Below are 20,247 nucleotides of genomic sequence, written 5' to 3'. Positions count from 1 at the left end.
CATAGTTAAAAACAATAACAATTTCAGTTAAGTTTGTTTCATTTCCTTGTTCTTTGATATTTCACACAGAAAAATAAAAACACACCAATAAAACAGCTTTTTGAGTTTGGTTAAAATTGACGCGTTTTCCTAAAACCAAGTGTGTTTAAATTACTCCAAATATAAAAGAGTGCTATTGATAACACTTAAACAGCCAATCCTGGACTTTTCCACAAATGGAAATTTTTTCGACAAGTTTTTTTTTTTCACAAATTTCTTTCGATCCACAACATTTCATTGTCCAGACACTGTTCATGCAGTTATAGTCTTAATCACCAGCAAAGTCAATTAAAAAGGTTGTCAAATTGTTTTGGCCTTTTTCTTGATGGTATATAACTTAAGCAGTCAAACTATTGACCCACATAATTAATGGATTTTAGTCTCTAAATGCTGTCGAAAAATTTATCAAGATGGACTCAATAAGCTGCTTTAAAAGGAAGGCATAATAGGTATTGAAAACCCCAAAAAACACAAACTCTGCAAATCACATTTTTCGTTGGTTTATTGAAGATTATTTACAAGAAAGATGACAGTAATAATCTATATACATGTTTGTACTCAAAAGCTTAGAAACTGTCTTAAAGCTAACTCAATTTCTGAATGGTGGTGGCACAAATGGGGGGGAGGGGGAAGGGTGGTGGGGGAGGAGGGATAGCAGTCCCACTTCCATGCATTTTTTTTAATATTACATCAATACTGTTAAAGAAGCTACTATGTTATTTGGGGTTTTTGGATTGAAAAAATTAGCTGCGACTATAGCATCCAGAAATTAATCAAATCAACTAAAAATGGCAATTGCTTCGATTAAGACAATTCATCTTCCAGCTGTTTCTGGCAATTCTTTCACAATTGTGTGGGACACCATTTCACTTCAAATATATCGATTTAAAGTTTAAAAATTAACCCTTTCGTTGCAGTATGCCTTAGCTGCGAGAAATGCATGCATATGACCTTTCGCGAACATTTTACAAATATCATCTCCAAACTGTTTTTTGACTTGTTTAATCCAAATTTAAGACTTTTTTATCTGATTTTTCATATGATAAAGCCAGATTGGCTTTCCATTAACAAGTTTCCATCACAAGATATCACCATTCAAGGCAAACATATCAAATTCTAGTGAAAAGTTATTTTAAAGCATTTCATCTTCTCGCCAAATTTTAAGTCTTACCTTACCTTAATAAATATTCATGATTCTACAGGCCCAATCAAAATCTGTCTGGCATTAGCAGGCTTGTTTCTGATTGGCTTATGTTGTGTCATGTGACCAAGACTTGACAATCTGTTACTCTTGTAAATATTCAATGGTGATTTTATTGTTGAGTATGTAAACTGCATAGCAACATGACAATTTTGACAGTCTACTGTTGCTAAGCAATAGGATCATCACTGTCAAGACCACCGACAAAATTTGAAATTCATAAATCATAAAAAAAATCGGAGATAAAATATGAGTTACTGAACAAGGAGACTAATTCAGATCATGTAATGTTATCATATATCTTAGTACCTTGATTTCTGTATTAAACATGAATGAATAAGTAATTCCAGATATGAATTTGATATTTAAACTACTTTCATCCCAAATCTCATCAAAGCATAAACAAAAATTCTATTTTCCCCTCCAAAAACACCTATGTTAAAATATTCATGACATAGGGTATGGTTTATGCCTTACAGAGCAAACTTTGATAGCTGAATTGCTTTTAATGAACCATATTTCTTCAATTTAGCTACGGATGGTTATCTTCGAGGCTTAATTATTATACTCTGGCTGCAGATATGAGGTGTACGGTCATCCCGCGAAGAAAGAAACGTTGTCCGTCCGATGGAAGGTTGACTTGATGACATCCTCCGCAGGGTTCAATTAAGTAAATATATCCCGATCGTAGTTTCTTAGAATGCGAGTTTCTTGATCAGTAGGTAGACGTGCATATCCTGCTCCACCCCATGGAGGTTGTTGGCATCCCCCTGTAACCGCATCAGGAGCCCACCGTAGGAGATGTACGCCGATCTGTACAAGAGAAGGAAAAAAAGACTACAGTAATACGCTGTATGAAAACGCAAGACACTGGGGATCCGTGAGGAGCTTATGGAGGGGGAGGGGGACCATGGCCCCCAGAATAATGTTTACAGCAGTGATTGTCACAAGAGCATACATGACACTCCTTGCCTCCTTTAGGCAACACATTTTTAACACCACCCCCCCCCGCCTTTCCTCCAAATGTTTTTTTTCTTTGATGAAGAACCACCATTTTTGAAGTCTAAACTATTGTATACTGCATGGAGCCACGAAAGAAGTCGTTCCTCATACGACGGACGCAACATCCGTGCGCGGCGACTGATGAATGACTGGCGCCCTCTCTTGGCGTTGCAGGAAGCCGGTTGACGATAACAGATCACAACCAGCTTACCACACTGCCGAGAGATGGCACTGAACTTTTCTGTCCCCTCCTTGCTCTAGCCGGCCTTTTGGTTCGGACGTCCGCTGCGATGGTAGACTATCGTGTGTGGCGCCACCATTTATGCTAAATACACAATTACCATCAGTTTGAAGGAACTGATGCGTCTCTCCCTAATGTAAGTCACACTTGGGTGATCATGCATACTACATATATGAATATTGCTTCATTATAAATGGAGCTAATTTAACCACTGTCAAGCGTTTACTGTATCAACTGTAACAAGCGATGAAATGGGGGTGCGGGGGTGGAGGAATTTAAAATGGGGGGTAAAGGTAAACAATGAATGCCAAGTCATGTCTGGGCTATTACCCATGATTCCTAGCTCTTCTGAGTGGCATTAATTTTCATCTTCACTTTTAGGTATGCTTCAAAATGCTTCAAAAATGCTTTATGTATGTATGCTTCAAAATGACAAAGTTAGCAAAGTGTCACAATATTGCAGCTTGAATATAGTGCTGGACAAGTACATAAATGGTTGCTGCTTTCAATAGCATACATATAGCATACACACGACAGCAAACATAGCATACATACAATAATAGCATACATAGATACAATAACATACATATACTTTAAAACCTGTACTAGCTGTACATTGTCCCTAAAATTCAAAGTTTGTGCAAAGTATATTATATATGTACTTGTTTTCTGTAAGACCATCCAGTATCAATGTACAGAGAATTTCGTAAAACAAGGAATGAGGCCTTCCTTACCCTTCCCATCCACCTCCCCCCACCCCCCCCCTTACCCTCCATCCTCTCCACCTTCCCAAAAATTTACTGACAGAATTTTCATTATACAGCTTTGGTTCAAACTTTAATACTGACCCTTTTTTTTTTAGTTTTAGTTCAATAGTCCAAGAACAAATATATTAAATTACCCAAATACCACCGACATATCAGTGACCATGGCCTTGTACCAATTTTAATTCCTGTATAATCTGCTAGATTAAGGTTTCCCCGAGAAGTTGAAAATTTAAGGTCAGTGATAATATTACTTTGGTTCAGCCCTACATGTTAAAAGTTCTTTTGTTTTTTTTTTCTTTTTCTTAAATATATATACTTTTTAAACTCTATTTATAATCATATACTGTATTCATGTCATAGATTCTAATCTTTCTGGGAAAAACTGGAAACCACGTACACAATGACTTCTGCAGCTGTGTATATAAGCCTATAGTATACCCTTTCACAGTGAATAATTTATCCAGTATGTATCGCATACTATTGTGCAATATGGACAGGTTACTGCATTTAACAGAAATGCCACCAAAACTGTATCTATATATAAAGCAGTTTTTGTGCACAGAACCAATTAGATTCTCTCAGTAATACAGTATTAAATGATCCATTCAAAATTCATCAATACCAAAACTGAAGCTCATTAACCTGTCTGTTTTCTGTACATGTTTTTGTCCCTTTCTGTTACTGTTACTTGTCATTTAGCCTTTGAAGAAGATCCTGCTAGGATCGAAACGTCAGGCCAATTTACTTTGGCACAAAACTAAAGCTCTACACAAAGTTATACACACAGTGTTTGCTATCTGTGTATTTTAAATTTGAAAAACCTTGCCTTTTTTTATCTGCTTTGAATATTAAAATACCAACATACTAAAGTATTACTAAAACCTAACCAGTTTAAACATTCACCATTATTCAAGTTTTCATAATTATACATTAGGATCATCCTGCTCCTTCCCCACCCCCCCCCCTTCTTCCAAGAAAAAAAAAAAAAAAGTAGCAAAAAGATATATTTAAAAAAGAATATGGCTTAGGCCTAGCCCGTTAAAGGACTTCCTGGCAATCCAAATGGGTGATTGTGTTACACCCATGTCACCAACAGGTCAAATGATTAGCTTATCTAGATTTGGACATCTGTATCCGTACAGGAAGCCAAACAGGATGCTTGGTACTACTACCCTCACCATAACTGACTGCTACGTTTCAATACCAGCGGTAAATGTACAGCAAAGGATGCTGCAGTTAATAGTCCTAGATATACATATATATACAATTATTGTACACAAAAATGAATATTGTTGTACTGTTCTGTATTATACTGTAATATATGTATATATAGGCTATAGGCCTACACCTTTATAATTATGTCTATATTATGTCGATATGTCAATTTTGTGATTAAGGACTTTTTCTTGGGGGGGGGGGGGGGGCTTATGGTGTTTGGTACATGCATGGAGTTTATACAGTAACTTGTGTACCTACATGTGGATTAGATGGTACACATTACTACAGGGTGAAACATATTTAGTACATGTGTACACATCAACAAAACCTTCTTCTTGGTAAAAAAAAAGTTGCTTACAAGTACAAACATTAAACTAACCACAGGCTAGGTTTGCAACATGGTTGACTATTAAAAGCTTATGGTCAAACTATATATTGAAATAATTATCATGTATTATGCTAGGCTAAAGATCCGTAATTTTCTTTTGTTTTCTATGGGTTCGTTCTTTCAATTTCCCAACAAAGCATCGGAAACTGTAGCAATGGCTTCCACAATGAGAGTTGGCTTCAATTTGATCATGATGAGTGATTTGCAAATCCTGCAATAAGGAGCAATATTTTTTCGTTTTTTTTTGGGGGGGGGGCATGAATTTTGGCAAAATTGTGTCCATACATGGTGTCCAACTTTATGCTGCTGGACAGACTTGTAGTTTTCCTTTTCAAATTGATCCCCAATTTGTATAGTTTTTCCTTATTTAGCTTCGATGTGGTTTGATTTAATTTAAATAGCTCTGCACAAATGGATTGTCTACTGCTCATGAAAAGATAAATACTAAAGTGTGATGGAAAGGGTATTTGTGATTTATATCTCTGTAAGAGTGTATGGATAGATAGACAGATGGATAGATAGACAGATAGCTAGACAGATTTTGTAAATTATTACACCACCGTCCTTTCACCATTGTGCTTTCACCTCTGTAGTCCAGCCACCTTCGTAATGACCTCTATTATGTTGACCTCTATTAAATTCAGTGTTAGTCTAAGTAGTCCAGCCACTTTCATAAATTAGTGAACCTCAGTTGACATTAATTTCATTCAACATTGAAAATCACTATTAGAAATACAACAGTCTGGACTGACAGTATCTGTTTTCTTGACGGCCGACCCACAGTTTATTAATTTCCGACAAATTTTGTGCCAATTTTGACGTTCCCCTTTAAAACAACGATGCATGACATCACATTTCCATCCTCTCTATGATTGCTCCTCCTCCGTTGCATATGATGCTGCATGCATCACCTCTCTTCACCTGAGTCATAGATATCATACGTCTTTACCTACTACCAATTTCTACACACTAAACCGGCATCTATATATATCTATATATATACCAATCTTATCCACCTAAATGCTCTCTCACAATTTCTTTATGTATCTTTTCCCCTCATCCAAAAACTAGAGGTGTTGACAGCTAACATGAGTCAGCTCCAGTCAGAGGGGTTCTAACAGCCGAACACAGAAAAACATATACACATACATATATATATATATATATATATATCTCGTTTCGTACCGGAGTACGTCTACGGCCGCAGATTGCATTCGCAATTATAATCAGGAGGTGGCAAGACCTAAAGACCTCATTTAGCCACGGTGACCGATCTAACACGGACTGAAAAATTGATGGACTTTAAAATACTCTGCCAGTAATCGCCGTCCGAGAGAGGAACGACAAAATCCCTGACATATTTATTCGTGACCTTGTCCCCTTACCGTCTCGCGACGAGATCAGAGATTAGACGTGATACATTTGCTGAGAAAAATTCTAGTCGGCGACCATTTTGAGAAAAAGAAGCGATCTTTTCATATTCCTCGCTCAATTTTTTTGGTTCCCTACTTTTTGGGGATTCTAAATATTAACTGCTTGAACGAACAGAGTTTATGATGTGGAAAAAAATGAAGACATCAATACATACATAACATATATGATTGAACATGTAGCAAAACCAAAGGGGAAAAAACCCTCACATGAGTCCCAAGGGTATCATTTTGATCTTGAAGCCAGTTGCAGAAATGCCCAATCCAAAAAGAAAAAAAAAAAACATGGACAAATAAATTCAAAGATTATATTAGCAGTTTTAATTGGAAATAGACAAAGGAAAAGTTTTTAACGCTAATTGGGATAAAACAAAATTTGCAGAATTGTTCAAAAAAGAAAGAAAGATTGTTTGAATGCAAGGATATGTTATGAATCTGGATCAGATGAAACTGACATATTTCGCAGTGTTTTGGGGGACTTGCCAAAAGTAGGAAATCGTTACGGTGGGGAGCAAAGGAGGGGGTGGGAAGGAACTGGAAACCTACTTTGGATCTGAACGATTTGCTCGATTTGACAAGAAAAACAATTTTTCTGAACCGAGAATGAGTTATGTAACACTATTAAACTGAGGAGTGAAAATGGTTTGACTATCACAGGCTCTACAAATCAGAAAAATAATTTCATCAAGTGCCAATGTTTTTTTGTTTTTTTTTTACAATATTTTTTCATCACACCATGCTTCCACCACCTCAAGTTGAGATATTGCAATTAGTTTTCAAAATGTGTCTCTAGTAATTGCTCGCATCCTCGGGATGATTAATTGGGTTGTTAACTAAGCATCTTGGATTGGTTTTTTTAAATTTTTGTTTCATCTTAATTACAATCCGAACCACATGTGCAATATTCAAAACTTAACTAGAGATCACCCCTTATCAGGTTTGAAATGAACATAAGGGTTGGGGTGTGGTCTGGTGGTCAGACAAGTGTCTACTGATGTGAAACATTGCACTATATTGCTGCCCAACACCCTAGGGGTGAGGGGAGGGAGAGAACACCAGGTGGATGATCTCCCTCCCAACCAAACTTAAAGATCCATGTGGTACATACAGTAACAACAAACTATTGTATTATAAAAACTTCAGCAAAGACAATTGTTGCATTCCACAAGTTGACTGCAATGTCACATTTAAAAAAAAATTGACCCCTCATCACTAATTAATGAGCAAGTCCATTTTAAATATGGAGTTAATTCTACAACATCTTCAACAGAAATTTTGCATATTTAATTTTTTATTAGTTATGAGGTATTGAGAACAATATGTCACCCTTCTCCCCAACTTCTACCCTTTCTTACAAAATCTCTATGTAAGCCAACTTTTCAGATGCAATATTTCTTTTTCGGTTGAACTAGGAAACTGTGAGGCCGTAAGATATTAACACCCTCACCCACCTCCACAAATGAACCCAACCTACTGCATTTCATATGATCATAGTGTCATAGCGTCCTAAAAGATGTACTGATAAAGTTCACGCATGTTGTACAGATTTGGTCGTACCGTTCATATAGATTTGTTCATTGTGTCCTCCTGGAACTCGTTGTGTACTGTCCATAATGCGACAGGGACGATAAATTGTATTCCTTGTTGGATGTCACTGTGTCCCTCTTTTCTTTTTCTTTTTTTGTTCAAATGTGGCACACCTTGTGTGACAGAGAATCTTATTATTTGAAGGCCGGCCAGCGATGCTGTCCTCTTCAAGTTGGAGGCCAAGTAATCTTTTTGTTTTCATTTATGTTTTTCTTTCTCGAGGATGAAGGGTTACTTTATTAGATTGTAGTAGAGGAGAAGGGGGTGGGGGGAGGGGCAGAAGGAGGGGATAGGCATTTCATTCTCATAATGGCTGCATTATTAAGGCTTTTCTGTATCTGGGGCAGCTAACTATTATAGCACATGATGAGGGAATGTTGGAGGTAAGGGGAAGGGGTGGGGTGCACAGAACAATATACAGGGATCTTGTTCTGGTGGATCATACATCCATCTGGACTAAATTTTCCTAATATCTAATAGCTGCCTGAATAGTAGCATATAACTATGGAATGACAAATCCCTTTTAAATGGAAAATGAAAAAAAACTTTTTGTGAAAATAATAAAGTCCAGCCAAAGTACCACTTGAGGACTGAGTGGAGGGGGGGGGGGGGCTTGGTGGGGATTCTAACTTGCTGTGGAAAGTTGTAAAAGCAAAGATGGAAGGTTGTAGAGCCTGAAGAAGGATAGATTCGAGACGAGAAAAGTTTTTACGGTTTTGCTGATTTTATTTGTGGCTTGCTCTCAATAGCAAGATTTAGTTCTCCGTAATAAAACATCAGTATCTCCCAACAACCATATACATATATAAAAATTAGCAATTGACAAGCATTACTTATTTATTTGAATTTTCCTTTGTTCCACGGTCACTTAAGAGAGAGAAAAAAACTTTCCAAGAATTTTCCAAATACCAATAAACAGAAGTTGGAGAGCAATAGCAACAAGAGCGAGCATGCATGGCACAAATACTTACTTTCCCGTCCAACTTATTCGTTGGGAAGATCGAAGCAGAGTTGAGAGTTGGCTAGCCTTCTCAATAGACCAGCAGATGTATTCACGAAGTTATGCAAAACCGAACGTGAATAGTACCTCCTGGTCCACTGCGAAGGCAGCATTTCTAGATGATTCATCTAAGGTATGCATCGGAGCCCGTGTGGAAACCCCACAACTCCTGAGCAACTTTTCAGAAAGAAAAAAAACCTAACAAAGAACAAGGCTGAGGGATTCATATAACAGGAAGTCAACAAATTAATTCTCCTTCTGATCTTCAGAGAGAAACAAAATTGAAAAAGCCTTATCTACCAAATACAGCTTAACTGAATGAACAAGACAGCAGCAGGGGAAATTAAACCAAATCTAATCTAAAAAATCTCACTTCGAAGAAGGAGAACAGAACATAGGCAGACAAAACAAGGGCCAAATTTCTTAGAAGCAGTTAGAAAAAAAAAGCAACAAGTTTGAATAAATCAAGAAAGATCTATAATTTCAGAAGAAAAATAAAGACTCCTTCTTCTACTACTAGCTGGCAAATGAGAAAAGCACTTGAATTGCACAAAGAGTTGCTGTAACACTCCAACACATCAACTTTGCCACGGTAACAAAGATGGCCGCCAGAGTCCCAGACAAAGAAATGATAGCACATCACCCACTCGAATCTAACATTTAGTAGAACCACACAATTTTTAAAATTTGCACACCTATTTTTCACCTAGTTTTAGCCAAAAAACTTTAACTAAATGCCTTTCCCTTCAAAGGAAAATATGATGGAAAATTGGAAGCGTTACCAGGCACAAGGAAAACTAAAATTGCTTAACTCCAGAGAGAGAATAAGAGAGCAAACTTGAAAGTGCCAATGATCGACTACTGCAGTATCAACCGACATCAGAGATAAGCTGTGTTAGGTAAGCAGTCCCTTAAACAGAACTTACACAAAGGGCCGCACTGTAGAAAAACCTTAGCTGAAACCACAGGAAAGGCAAATTATTCAAGAAGATTTTTATACCTGCAAAAATTTTCACAGCCAAAGTGAAGAAAAAAAGCTGGTAGGCAGTACCATGAGGAGACCACTAGTCAGTTCAAATAGCTAATGATGTATGCCTTGATCCACACAATTTTCTCTACAGAGTAGCTAGGCTCTAACATATATATTGCACTGCATATATCCTACCAGCGAAAAACGCACGACAAAAAGCCCCTATCGTGATCATCAGATGAGACTTCTCCTTTCTGTCTATAGCTAGCCAATCAGATTCTTTTTCGCTTTTCGCCACAGACGAAAAAAAAAAAAAAAACAGAAATATAAAACAACCCAACCGGTTAAATGGCTTTAGACACATCCTACACAAGATTTAAACAAAAGAAATATACTGTAGGAAAATGAAGAAAAAAATATCTCGAGAAAAGATATTATGAATGCGACAAACTGCTTCTAAATTCTACTTCTTCTTCTTCCATGAACGAACACTACTGGTCTGTTAAATTAGTGCCGTGGTTTTTTCTTAACTGGATACTACGACCTACTTGGTGACGAGTCTACTAATCAACTCTCGCTAAACAGATGGTGCGGAGACACTTCGGCGATCCGTGACGACTGAATAGCTTCCAAAATTACAGAAAAGATAGTCACACAAACACACCAACACACACACATACACGCACACACCAACAACAATAAAATAGGCATATTATAACCGACTTCTCAGTCTAATGCAAAAATTTGAAATAATACTTTTAGACAGAATCTAAAACAATTGGGTACTAATCTGAAAATTGCAACTCAACAATCTTTCAAACAAATAATCTAGGCTAGAGGCCAAAGTTTAAGTTGATTCAAAGGTTTGAATGTTGCAATAAAAATTTGAATGCATAGAAAAATACTACAGCCCTATAGAATTCTGAGATACATGTTAAAAAAGAAGTGACCGATTTTTAGATACAATCTTTGAAATATAGGTACGGAGATAGAAAGACTTATCTTGGAGAAGAAGAATAAAATCAAAAATTAAAATGTTCTGTGGATAAAGTACCAGACACAATTGAACAGTTTACATCTAGTATGCCTCGACAGGTTCGAGTATAACTGACAAGGACACAGATTTAAAGCACTCTGAGTGTCTCTACAATTTGAACGTCCCCAAGAAAAGAATTTTACCGATCTGAAAATATGCAGTATTCCAAGCGACTATCTCACATGAAATTAAAGAAGTCTGTTAACGCTAAAGTTGCTCTTTCAGTTTCGCAACGAAGGATTCTAACACGAGCACGACAGAGCTGGCTTCAAAAGCTTCCTTCCATGCGGAAACTTTTTAGGTGTGTCTCTGGGAGTCCACGCTACCTTCGTACACCGACGCATCTGTGAACTTTTAACCTTCCCCTCTGATCATGTGATCGGCTTGAACACTGCATTATAATGCAAGTTTGGACATTTGTACTAACTAGCATCGAGTCCATTTCAGATCGACAAAAATTGAAAATCCATTCTGAAAATGTTTGACTTGCTTCTGCCCATTTCCCTTAGCGAAGCTGTTGCATAAACTGACAAAGTATTTTATTTTATTGTTCCTTGCCAAAAATACCAGCATAACAAACTCCCTATATTAGAACAAGACGCTACCCACCGTAAGCAGACTGACTAGGCGAATAAATGTTGCTTTCTGACGTCTGATCGTAACTACTACTGAGAGAAAAAGGTTACCTCCCTTTTTCTGTATGTCGGACGAACACATTCGGAACCGCTTGCTCGATGGCGCTGCTGTACGCCTGCGTGGAAACACCCGTGCCACGTTGCTATATGTAGCAATGAGCTCGCTAACCTATATACACAGGAAAGCCTTCGAGAAATCCACAAAATATTGAGCTGCCTTCTAACTTCCGAGTATGTGACCCGTTTGCCGCCCAGAGAGTTACCCTCCCTTTTTGTACAGACTATCGCTTTCGCTCCCTCCTCGTGGTTCTGATAGGTTGCAGCTACGCTACGGTGGGCTTTATAAGGAAATGCGTCTGTACAGGACAATGTCAATGTGGGAACTGCTGTGCTATCTCCTAGCATATTGCGAGTGAGCCTGCTAATCACAGACAGGAAGTACTCCGACCTTTATTACACCCACTTCCTGCCTCGTGACTGACTAATTTACATAAATTTCAGACAAAGTAAAAAGAGGAAAAAGGGAATCAGTTTTTTACCGAGTGCAAAGAGGAAGTCACAAAAAGACACACAAAAAAAAGGACTAATAAGGGATAGGGCGAGAGAGAGACCTGGTCGTGGTTTTTGATACGCTTTATAGCTAAAATAGAACCCAGAACAGCTTGCAGTACAGCTGACAGGGATAGATAGTGGGTTCTTTATCTACAAAGAATTAACCAATAAGAGAAGGATGCATTATATAAAATAGCCATTCACACAGGGGAAATTCAAAGAAATCTGTGTTGGATTGGAAATAGATGATAAGTTAGAAGAAGTGGTTGTATCAGCAGCCACTAAAACTTACATTTAAAAAGGAAGAGATGCTGTTCCAGTTGATAAACACATGGAACAGGAAATCAACTAGAAAACCACATTTTATAAGCCATAGAACTTTCAAATCTGGACTGATATACTGTTCATCTGAGTTAGAGGATATTGGGTATCAACTATAAACTAACAGTGGAGGATGACAGGAGCGGTCCAATTGATAATTTAACAGAAGGGGGCAGAAAGAAAGAAAAGGGGGTAACCACTGTCTTCTTCCACCCCCCACCCACCCCCCCATCAATGGTTTTGATCGGTTAAAGATAAACTGTGTGGCCTTATTGATCCAATTATTGATCACATACTGTAGTGAATTTACTGTACATACTGTATGCATCCATGGTTTATCAGCAGGACAATAACTGTGCACAGTATATATAAAGTACTAGGGTATTATAATACAACCAGGAAATCGAGCAACTTAGTAATGAACTGCAGAAATGAAATTCAACTTTTCAACGATTCAAGCTACATGAGAATGTACTGATATTCAAAACTAGTGCTACTATGACGATGATAACGACATATTCAAAATTCTGAAAACTTTTGTCTTTCTTTTCTTTTAAATAGGGTAAGATTTTTTGCTTCAAAATGTGGGAGGGGGGGGAGGGGAGAATGTAAAGATTTTAGCTGCTTTAAAGCAATGTACAAATTATGTGGGTGTAATATTTACATCATTTTCCTATTAAGAATAATAACCAAGAGTACACTCAGCTTTAAAGGTCTTTGTATCTGGAAAAAAAACAGGTTTATGAGGGAGGGAAGTGATATCAGAGAAGGATTTGGGGGGGGGGGGTTGTGGGGAAGGAGGTACAAAACAAGGAAAAAGAGTTGGGTCTTTTATCTCATGACGAAAAATACAGAAAGAAGTTAAGGGTAGCAACTTTATGAAGAGAAAAGAGTGGATTCTTTTTTTAAACTTGGAAGATAAAAAGTTTTGCCACTTGACATCCCAACTTACCATCCCTTCCCCTGCCCCTCCTTCCCTCCCCACACACCCCAAAAGCCACACCAGGCATAATTCCTTTCATTGCTGTAGGATATTATCAACTGAAAATTCACTACTTTCGGCATTTAGTCACAACAGATATTATTCTTCATACACTTTGGATGAACCAACCTTGTGATCCTCAACAATAATCTACTTATTTTTGGATGATTTTAGGCAGAGAATGTTGGTCTGTATGTACATGTATGCTATATTCAGGGAGGACATTAGGAACGAGATCCTATAATGGTCTGTGAGCTCAACTAAGGGCAGGGTACTGTAGATAAGTCCAGCCAACTTTGACTGACCAGTACAAGCATTTGTAAGGGGGGGAGGAAAGGGGAGGCGAGGGGAGGAGAGGGGGCAGGCTGAGGACCGTTCACATATCAGAATACCCTGTGTCCAAATCATCCTACCGTTCTATTTATTGTACATTGGAATTTGAACTTGATGGATAACCTTTTTGTCTCATAGCACAAGCATGTCACAGCCTGAGCAAAATTATTGCCCTTGAGTGAAAACTATTGAGTCAATGACCACTTTTTAGAGCTCTAGGCAAAATGTGATGGGGGATGATGAGGCCAAGAAACTTAAACTAAACTGTACAACTACCTGATACATACATCTTATAGCTTATTCAGTCAGGAGAAAACTGAGATGAAATTGACTAATTAGTACTTACGACTAATTAAGCTTTGAAACTCAGGAGCTGTATTTAAAGTAAAAAGTATTGCTAAAAAACACTACCTGTTGGCTTAATCCACAAACTAATTTATCTATCTATTGATTGATTGATTGATTTTTTAATCCTCTTAATTGGTATTGAAAAAGAGCACAAGTTATCAGTACTGTAGGGAAAAACCAATGCAGATCAGGGAAGTAACAGCTTGAAAGCTGTTCTTAGAAATTATTACTGAAATTTTGCTGATTAAGAAAGTGTCCAAAATTGGAGTGACCTAGCTTGCTGCAAAGTTCAATCTACTTTGTTTGAAGGAAAGATTACTGGACGACAGGATGCTTTCTAATTAATGTGGTGGATAAGATAAAAAAGAAAAAAATTCTCCCAACTGGTTTCCAGGTACAGATGTATTCAGAAAGACCCATTGTACAGTAGGTCTTCGGCTGTTTCATAGGGTTATTTTTGAGTTCCTTAAGTTAACTTTTCAGTTTTGACATAAAAAATATAACAAACACTTCTTTATGACCCATATCACTAGCTTGGATATATGTTCAAATTTTACTTTGTATAATGATGATGAACAAAGATTTTTTATCAAATTATAAAGTTTTATAAAATCTTTACTTGACCCATGGCTTCAGTAATTGTAGATTTTTCCCGTTTTTGTTTTACTCTCTCTGTTCCTGAACTGCTAAATTTTCAAGAGTAAAAATAAATCAAATCTCTTTATAATTCTGTTCAATCCAGCCTGGTTTTTAAAGTTTTAATTATTTCCAATCATGAGGGCATGAACATCCAAACAATTTGAAAATTTGGTTTCTTAATATTTAAATTGCAAATTACGTGTCTGGGTTCATGAAATGCTCAAAATCCGATTGAAAATTGGAATCATTTTAATATTAAATAAAATTCAGTGAACCTTCAACTTCATAACTGTATCACAGTAATATAGGCGATAAAAAGGGGTTATCGAACCCAACTACAATATATATGTCATTTTTCATATCGTAAATAAGGAGTTGACAACCAAATTTTTTGGACTGGAAATGAAATTTTTAAACATCAAATGGTTTCATTACTTTGATTATCATTCATTCCATGGAAATGTTTACAAATGATGGCACGGTGGTGGCGGTGGGGAAGGTGGGGGTGGGGGGCTTGGAGTCTGATATATGGTTTGACCAATTTTGATTTTGATCATTTCTTTAGTCAATTAAATTAGTCAAAGGTCCATGAACTACAAGAATTTGGAAACTACAAAGTTTACAGTGTCAAATGCAATCTATAAATTTCACCAAAAAATATTGGAAAACAAAAAATGTGTTCACAAGGTAGTTATTTCACTGAATGAATTATTTGGTAGTTTAACCATCAAGCAATAATTCCTTTTTTGTTTTGTTTTGAACACTTTAATATGATTGTAAGCCCCTTTAACATTATGATCCTCTGGCCATTTTGTATTTCTTTTTCTTTCTCTTTTTAAAGGTTCTAAGAAAAGGTTGTTGAAAACGTTACCAGGAAGGAAATGGTTGAAGCCGTTAACCTCCCTGTCAGATAGAAATTAAGTCAAAAGCCAGAAAAAAATCTCATAAATTCAGGTTTTTCTTTGTCTATGTGGCAATTGGAGGAAATATAGCCGCCCGAAGAACGGTTTAGATTTAGGGCAAGTATGAAGCCTCATTTGCCTGGTAAACCTCACCCTAAGATATAAATTCACCGCTTTCATGGAAAGACTACCAGGGGTGAGGGGGGGGGGGGCTATTATCTATACCTGTAGGTAATTAGTCCTCTAGCGGAGTCAAAACCACATAACATGTGGTTATCACAGAAAGAGCAGTGTCAAAGGGTATATAAAGGAAATGTGTAAAAGTAAGTTGGCCTGACGTTTCGATCCTAGCAGGATCTTCTTCAGTGGCTAAATGACAAGTAACAGTAACAGAAGGGACAAAAACATGCACAGAATACAGACAGGTTAATGAGCATGGTGAACACAAAGAGATAGATGTAAGGCGATTCGTAGACAAGGGGTGGAGAGAAGAAAGCAACAGGGGAAAAGGAGAGGTAGGAGATAAACAGTGGAGGGATGTCCCAGAGAGAGGATTAAGGGAACAGGATAGGGAATAAACTGGTGAAGGACAAAGACAGAAAGGTGTGGAGAAAAAAAAAGGGGTGGAAGAGAGCTGTGAGAAGAGGAGTGATGGGGGGGAGGGAACAAGGGGAGAAGGAGGGTGGGACAGAAGAACATGTGGTTATCACAGAAAGAGCAGTGTCAAAGGTCATGTAAAGGAAAGGTCATGAATATTCATAGAGGAAGACAAACCCTATCCTGCCTTGCCTGCATGTCACTTCCTGTCAACTGCTTGTTCTGTTTATCTTTCTTCTTTATATGACATGTGCACTTTAAGTGACAGATAATAAACTGTGCAGACTTACAGATTCCTGAAGAAGTTACTGACTTCACTGATACAAAAGTTTAAACATTGCTAATTGACTCCACGAATAAACTCATATTGTATCCCCCAAAAAAAGAGAAAAAAAAAAGAGGAAAGAATAAACTAACACATGAAGCGAAGAATAAACTAAGACCATGGATACGCCCATTCATGAATAAACAATGTGCACTATGAATATGCATGATTACTGTACTGAATATACCAAGTGCCACCCACACTAGTTTTACAGCACTGGTGACACACACAACAGTTTATTCAACAAAAACATGTAATTATTAGAGACTGTTTGATATACATGTAAGCCTATAAATAAGAATTTTTGTCCATATTTGGGAGCCCATATAAAGACCCACCTGTCTCCACGATGCAGTGACAAAAAGTCATCCTTATATGTCCTAGCAACTCTGACTACTTTGTGACCATGCAACATTATCATATCCAAATGCACTAGGCCTCCCACCTCACTCCCCTCCCCCTCCCCCAACCAACAAAGACAAAATAAATGTATTTGAAAGACCATCTTGTCGTACTAAATATCGGTCATCTTTTGCGTTTCTGATCAGAAGTGGGAGGAGGTGGGTGGGGAGTGGGAAAAGCTGGGCACAAATGTGTAGACTGGAACATTTAAGAATTCAAACCCACCTGTTTCAGGACTCATTCATGTCAGAAGTGATTTGTGCCTGATCAGTGCCTTCAGGGAGTTATTTGTATGTTTTTTTGTATTCTGTAAATGTCATTAATTAATTGATTGATTGATTGTATGATTGATTGATTAATTGATTGATATCTTGCAGACTGGAAGGGCCTGAAGTATATATCATTGAACACTGTCCAAGTGTCCAGCATTGACTGACTGCATGATACAAACTGCAATATCACTGTAATTAACTGTCACTAATTGTTTGATTGATTGATTAATATCTTGCAGACTGGAAGGGGGCCTGAAGTATAGCATTGAACACTGACCAGCATTGACTGACTGCATGATCAATAAAACAAGAAGATCACTGTAATTAACTGTCACTAATTAATTGATTGATTGACTAATATCTTGCAGACTGGAAGATGGCCTGAAGTATACAGCATTGAACACTGTTCAGCTGAGACAACGGACTGCATGATACAAACTGCAAGATCACTGTAATTAACTGTCACTAATTGTTTGATCGATTAATTGATTAATATCTTGCAGACTGGAAGATGGCCTGATGTATATAGCTTTGAACACTGTTCCAGCATTGACCGACTGCATGATACAAACTGCAAGATCACTGGAATTAACTGTCACTAATTGTTTGATCGATTAATTGATTAATATCTTGCAGACTGGAAGATGGCCTGAAGTACAGTATATAAAGCACTGAACACTGTTCCAGCTTTGACAATAACCGACTGCATGATACAAAGAAAATCACTGCGTAAATTCTCATCGTCTACTCACAGTTTGGAGGCAGATTCCGTGGCGGTCTCGTCGCCCTCTATCCGGTAGACTTTCCCGTACATGACGTATTCGAAGCTGTTGGCGCGGGTCATGGCGCTCTCGTCCAGCGGACTGAAGTGTCCATCGTCAGAGATACCATCCTCACGGAGGGTCGTGCACAAGACCAAGCGAAACTTGTCTCCTGAAAAATTAGAAAAGTATTTGAATATAATAACATTGTGAGAGAGTACTAGTTTACAGAAACGCCTGTCGATGGAGGGAAGGTTGTATAAATTTACTTTTAGAAAATGTTAAGTTTGCTAACATTGGGGAGAGGGGACGGGAGGGGAGAGAGGGGAGGGAGGAAGGGGAGGGGAGGGATTCTACACTGTTGAAACTTTTGCTAAAAGCTAAATATTCCACAAGTTACCATGCATCTCTCAAGAAATTGCTATATGGGTAAATATTATAAACAAACGTTATTCGATGCTCTTTCAAACTTGGTTTACATATTACCACACGTGGTCACAATTGGGACCATAATTTAGCTCTAATAGAGGGGGCTCAACTTTAATAGAGGGCTAACAAATAAACACCGCTGCAATACAAGAAATAATGTCCGCTGCAATTCAAGAAATAATGTCCTTGATCACGAGACATTTCACAGAAATTTACTTCCGATGAAACTTTCCTCAAATCCCAAGCAAGATCAAGCACACTGCAAGTACTGTACCTACATGGGATAGACTCACACATGTCTACTCCCTGTACAAACTACCTGTCCTATTCGGATAGGAATGAATAAAAAAAAAATGACCCCAAAAAAGCAAGGTGAACCGAACACGAAAGACTGAATTACTTAGGCTGCTTACCTGTAAATGTTACCAGCCATGAATTATATACAGTAAATATCAGTGAATGGAAACGAACAGAGAAAAAAAAAACAGGTAAAACGAGTGTCTGATACACAGCTTGGATGATTAAACCCTCATGGCCCACAGACTGATAAAAGTGGAAAGCTCACGCCTGAAGGCGATCTACGAATGTCCCGCACAATTATCAGACAAAAGAGATGGAACACCCACGTAATTATTGAAACAGGGAAGTGCTCATGTCATATATCAGACCATCGGCCACAATTCACATAAACTTCTACAAGTTTGTAAGACCTTTTCTTTATTTTCGTGGAGGGAGATACATTTCCTCGTGAAATTAAAGTTAATATCCTTTGATTTCCTTCCTTGTACACCCGGCTTCTAATTTGTTACTATGGTCGTGATTTTAAAATAATAATTAATCCACAAAAAAAACAAAAAAAATTAGCATACTTAATCACATACGACCTTCTGCCTTTCACTTTCACCGAGCCGCTTCGAAACGCGGAAGTCTAAAGCAGAAAAATTCATTTCAGCGAAACCGTTTGATAAATATATACACAGCTCAGAGGGAGCTTTACCGCCCAAAAACGACATGTGCCTCGCCACATTGCGGTCGGCCAATAGGAGAACGGCACCTGGCGTGTACAGACACTCACCCACTTGAAGTGTCGATTAAGTATTGTTTAAACGGACCAATGAGGATATTAAAGTTGATTTCAAAAGAAAACAAAATGGGGAAACAGATGCATTACAAAAATAAAATTGGACGCAGGACAATTTTCAAAATTTCAGGATATTTAATATTTATATAGGTGTTGGCTTTATCATTCCATGATCAGAAAAATAAGAAAGAAAAACAAAGATTTGAACAGAATATCTGATTACTGGTTGTTTTCTTATTTTTTTATTTGGGGGGGGGGGCAAGTTGATTCTTGAGGAAAAGAATAATTTTTGTAGGTAAGAGGCTACAAACCACTGGGTACTATCTTTGTGCATTGGTGAACCCTTTTGTCTTCAGAGACAAATATTTAACTATAAAAGTAAATGGGAAAAGCAAAGGGTGGTAACATATCTGAGAAATGATCCAATATTTATCAATTATTGCCTATAGCAGTGACATATATGTTGCCAAAACTGTTATAGAATGTACTAAACTCTGAATACGTATATATTCATATTTTATGGACATGTTTTACTACGTTTGAGCTAGATAGGTATGCATACTAGACAGACAATGGGGGGAGGGAGGAAGCTGGGGTAAGAGAAAAAAGAAGGAGAAAGAGTAAGCTCAGAGGTTGGGAAGGAGAGGGGAAGGAGAGGGGATGGAGAGGGGATCGAGAGGGGAGGAGAGGGGGGAGAGGGGGAAGGAGAGGGGGAAGGAGAAGAGGGGAGGAGAGGGGAGGGGAGGAGAGGGGGAGAAGTGAGAGGAGAGTGGGAAGAAGAGTGGGAAG

General features: G+C 37.8%; 1 protein-coding gene across 2 annotated transcripts in view; it reads right to left on the bottom strand.

Moving 5' to 3' along the window:
* Positions 1 to 523: 523 nt before the first annotated feature.
* The window catches only part of LOC139976817 (DNA-directed RNA polymerases I, II, and III subunit RPABC3-like), a 48,625-nt gene continuing 28,901 nt past the window's right edge, over positions 524 to 20,247 (bottom strand). For both annotated transcript variants that reach the window (XM_071985623.1, XM_071985624.1), the window contains 2 exons: positions 17,940 to 18,120; positions 524 to 2,053 (listed from right to left, as the gene is read on the bottom strand). In XM_071985623.1, coding sequence (XP_071841724.1) covers positions 1,936 to 2,053; positions 17,940 to 18,120 — 299 coding nt within the window. In that variant the 3' untranslated portion in view covers positions 524 to 1,935. The remainder of the gene's footprint in view (positions 2,054 to 17,939; positions 18,121 to 20,247) is intronic.

Source organism: Apostichopus japonicus, chromosome 12 (genome assembly GCF_037975245.1).
Source record: "Apostichopus japonicus isolate 1M-3 chromosome 12, ASM3797524v1, whole genome shotgun sequence".
NCBI classification, from domain to species: Eukaryota; Metazoa; Echinodermata; class Holothuroidea; order Aspidochirotida; family Stichopodidae; genus Apostichopus; species Apostichopus japonicus.
This window is presented reverse-complemented; position numbering and strand designations above follow the sequence as displayed.